The 3,566-nt window shown below is 30.5% G+C and overlaps 1 protein-coding gene across 1 annotated transcript; it reads right to left on the bottom strand.

Moving 5' to 3' along the window:
• Positions 1-982: 982 nt before the first annotated feature.
• On the bottom strand, positions 983-2,855 carry LOC111631335 (SCAN domain-containing protein 3-like). Its single transcript, XM_023375557.1, has one exon. It carries the CDS (start codon positions 2,735-2,737, stop codon positions 983-985), a length of 1,755 nt encoding a protein of 584 aa, XP_023231325.1. The 5' UTR covers positions 2,738-2,855.
• Between the last annotated feature and the right edge of the window lie 711 nt (positions 2,856-3,566).

The following is a 3,566-nucleotide window of genomic DNA, read 5'->3' on the forward strand; positions in this document are numbered from 1 at the left end:
TCTTTGTACCCTGAACACTGGGAGTTTGATCGTAGGTTTGCGCCTTACTCGGACATAGTGGCCACGTGGAATGTTCTGGGTTTTCTCCTCTTCTGTAACGCGTACATAGGGACCAGTTTTTTTTTTTTTTTTTTTTTAAAGACCTTCCGACAGGCATCCCCCTAAGCTGATCGCCCAAGTTATGCGTTGTCATAACTTAAACAAACAAACATTTAAACACTTAGAATCTTAATTATTTTAATTGCATTCTACTCTGTGTCTTATATAACAGAATTGTAGACATTACAAGGATGCTATTTATAATCAATGGCATTCTGTTTTGTAACTTCCTTGTTTTAGAAACAATTTAAGAAAATTACTAATTATAAAATATTTCTGTTATCATCAGAACTTTCATTTTTGTGCTTGTAAATTCGATTTAAAATTTTCCGAAATAAAATATATACATCATATCCAAATTATAGCCACGACAGATTCCCTGCTTAACTTGACCATGGGTTGGGTACGGCAAATTTACATATGCAAAAAAATCGCCATTGACGAGCATTTTAAACTTCGATCGCTTTAATGGTTTCGTGATTGCGTTGGCTACGTTTTCTTCGCACTTTATATGCCCAAGTTGAAATGTTTCTTTTTCTATCTGTTAATTTAGATCAGTGTTTCCCAACCTCTAACGACTCGTCGCCCCCTTCAATAAAACCGTTAAGTAGTATCGCCCCCTTCAATAAAACCGTTACGTAGTATCGCCATCTTTAATTCGAAAAAAATTTCGTTGGGTTTATTAGTTTATTTCATAATTATATAATTTGTAAAAAATTAAACATTTATTTATTCAGAATACGTATAAGATTTTAATATAATTAACAAAGTTAAAAAACATAAGTATTAACAAATTTAACAAATATAAAAAAATGTAACACTTTTTATTGAATATAAAATGTTTAAGTATACAGAAAAATTATTGTTAGTGCGAACCTTGAGGCTAATGAAATTGAGCCAATTTGTTTATCTTTGGTTCGAAATTTGTCAAAAGTAATCGCAAATCACCTTTTTGTGTTAATTGTAACCGATTTCTTTGTTTGGACAATAACTGTACAATAGCATTAAATCCTTTTTCTACAAGATAAGAAGTTGGAAATGCCATAATTAATAACTTAATCTCATTCCAAAGCCTTTTATATTTGTGTCTATTATTTACCCAAAAACATTCAATATTATTTTGTGTATACAAAATCTTTGCTTCAACATCATTTTGCAAATCAATCATAATTTCTTGTATTGAGGAAGGTAATGTATTTACATCCAAGTTAAAAGGATCTATTACCCAGTTTGGTATTATTAACTGTTCTACGTCTTTAAAGCGAATATTCATATCATTTTTTATATTTTCAATATGTGTGCAATATATTTCTAAATCAGTATCCCCAATATTTTTTGCACTTATTGTATTTAAACAAGAAAATAGAGAAAATTCTCTACGAGCCATATTATTTTTGTAGAGAGTTAGTTTGTTTAAGAAGGATGTTACGGAACTCTTAACTTTGATGAGATTGATATTGTTGCCTTGCATTTTTGTCAAAAATTCGTTAAACTTTTCATATATGTCTGATAAATAAGCAACATCATTACGTAATACTTCAACATTAAATGTGATTTCATATTTAATTGTATGTAGAAATTCAATGATAGTATCGAACAAATTAAAAAATCTTTTGAGACAATTACCCTTAGATAGCCATCTAACTTCTGTATGAAGTAACAAACGTTCATATTCTTCATCGTTATCATGACATAATTCTCGAAACAAACAGTCATTTAAAGAATGTGCTTTGATTTTATTAATTAAAGATATTACCAAATTCATTGATTGATGCAACCTATCACTGAGTCGTTTGGCTACTAAGTGTTGTCGATGTAAAATGCAATGTATACTGAAAATTTTAGAATTTTCTGCTTTCAATAAGGTAATAAATCCACGCTGTCTACCTATCATTGCTGGAGCTCCATCAGTAGCACAAGCAAGAATGTTAGAAATTGGTATATTATTCTCATCAAGAAATGTTTTCACAACATTAAAAATAGACAAACCTTTAGTATCAGTAGTTAAAGATTTTGCAAATAACATTTCCTCAATGATTTTGTCATTTTTAATGTATCGCACATACGCCAGTAATATTGCTTCATTATTGCGAACTATACTTTCATCCAATTGTAACGTAAATTCTGTGTTTTGAAGATCTTCACAAAGCTGTTCTTCAACGTCATTAGCCATCTCATCAATTCGTCTGGAAACAGTATCGTTGCTTAAAGGAATGGAAGAAATTATACTGTTTGGATTTAATGTAGTCATATTGCTTAAAATTTCTTGAACAGCTGGAATTATTAATTTTTCCCCGATATTATGAGGCTTGCCACATTTTGCTATTAACAATGAAATTTTGTATGAAGTCACAAGACCCTTGTTAAGTTGAATTGCCGAATCCTTAAATAAATTCACAACTGTTTTACGATTTTCTAACTTTTTTTTTAAATTAAGAAAATAATCAAAATCTTTGTACTTCTTATCGGGATGTTTTCTTGATAAATGTTCTTTCATTCTTGAAGGCTTCATTCCCTCATTTGAAAAAACTTGATGACATTCAAGACACATTGGTAACTGCTCATTACTTGGCGAAGCAATAAAACCAAATTTTAAATATTCAATGGAATATTGGCGACATTTACGTTTTTCAGACATGGTTTAATGTACTGTTTAATTTTCTAAAAAATTAAAAAAAATAATAAGTAAAATAAATAAACTATTTTTTAAATATTTTTATTACTTTATTCCTTTTTAAACATAAATAAACTTACACTTCACGCCAACGTAGAGTAATATATAATTAACACAACGGTGTTGCGGCGTTACAAGCAGTGATTTGTAAAAATTCACATGTACTCGCAAGTACTTTCAAAAGCTTACAGCTGCATCCTCAGGCGAAAATCGAATACTATAAATTTCGAACACAGCTTTTTGCGTTTTATGTATTTTGGAATTATTACGTCTTCACAGCACGTTTCTACAGATATAGTAATTATTGCAATTTTATACTGTGAAAGTATGGACGACCAGCAGATAAAGATTAATCACTTTATTAGTTGAATAAATAGACAGAGGTCTGAATGCCCGTCACTGAACCAATTATATAAACTTATATAGAATTAGAGTCTCATCTCTCGTTCAACCTTCTCGCGACAAATTAGAATATGAGTAACCCGTTTAAACTATAATAATTACAACTAAAATTAAACCTAATACTATTACTAACAGAGAGAGAAAGAAGGATAAGGAATGACTAGAAAAGTCTACCAGTAGTGAGTCGGTGAGTACTTACCAGTAGTGAATCGGTGAATGCTTAGGTAGATAACGACGTTGGTCACTTCGTGCACAGCGAATTTAAAATCCGTTAGCATCGGGGTTTTTTCAATATAATTATTATCGAACACGTTTCTTGTATCTCTCTGGAACAGCTATCCCAATTAATTCTTGTCTCCGTTCCTACTTGATCTCCCTTCGCTTGTTCTCT

The sequence above is a fragment of the Centruroides sculpturatus genome, unplaced genomic scaffold (genome assembly GCF_000671375.1).
Source record: "Centruroides sculpturatus isolate CEXI.00-Female unplaced genomic scaffold, Cexi_2.0 scaffold392, whole genome shotgun sequence".
Lineage (NCBI taxonomy): Eukaryota > Metazoa > Arthropoda > Arachnida > Scorpiones > Buthidae > Centruroides > Centruroides sculpturatus.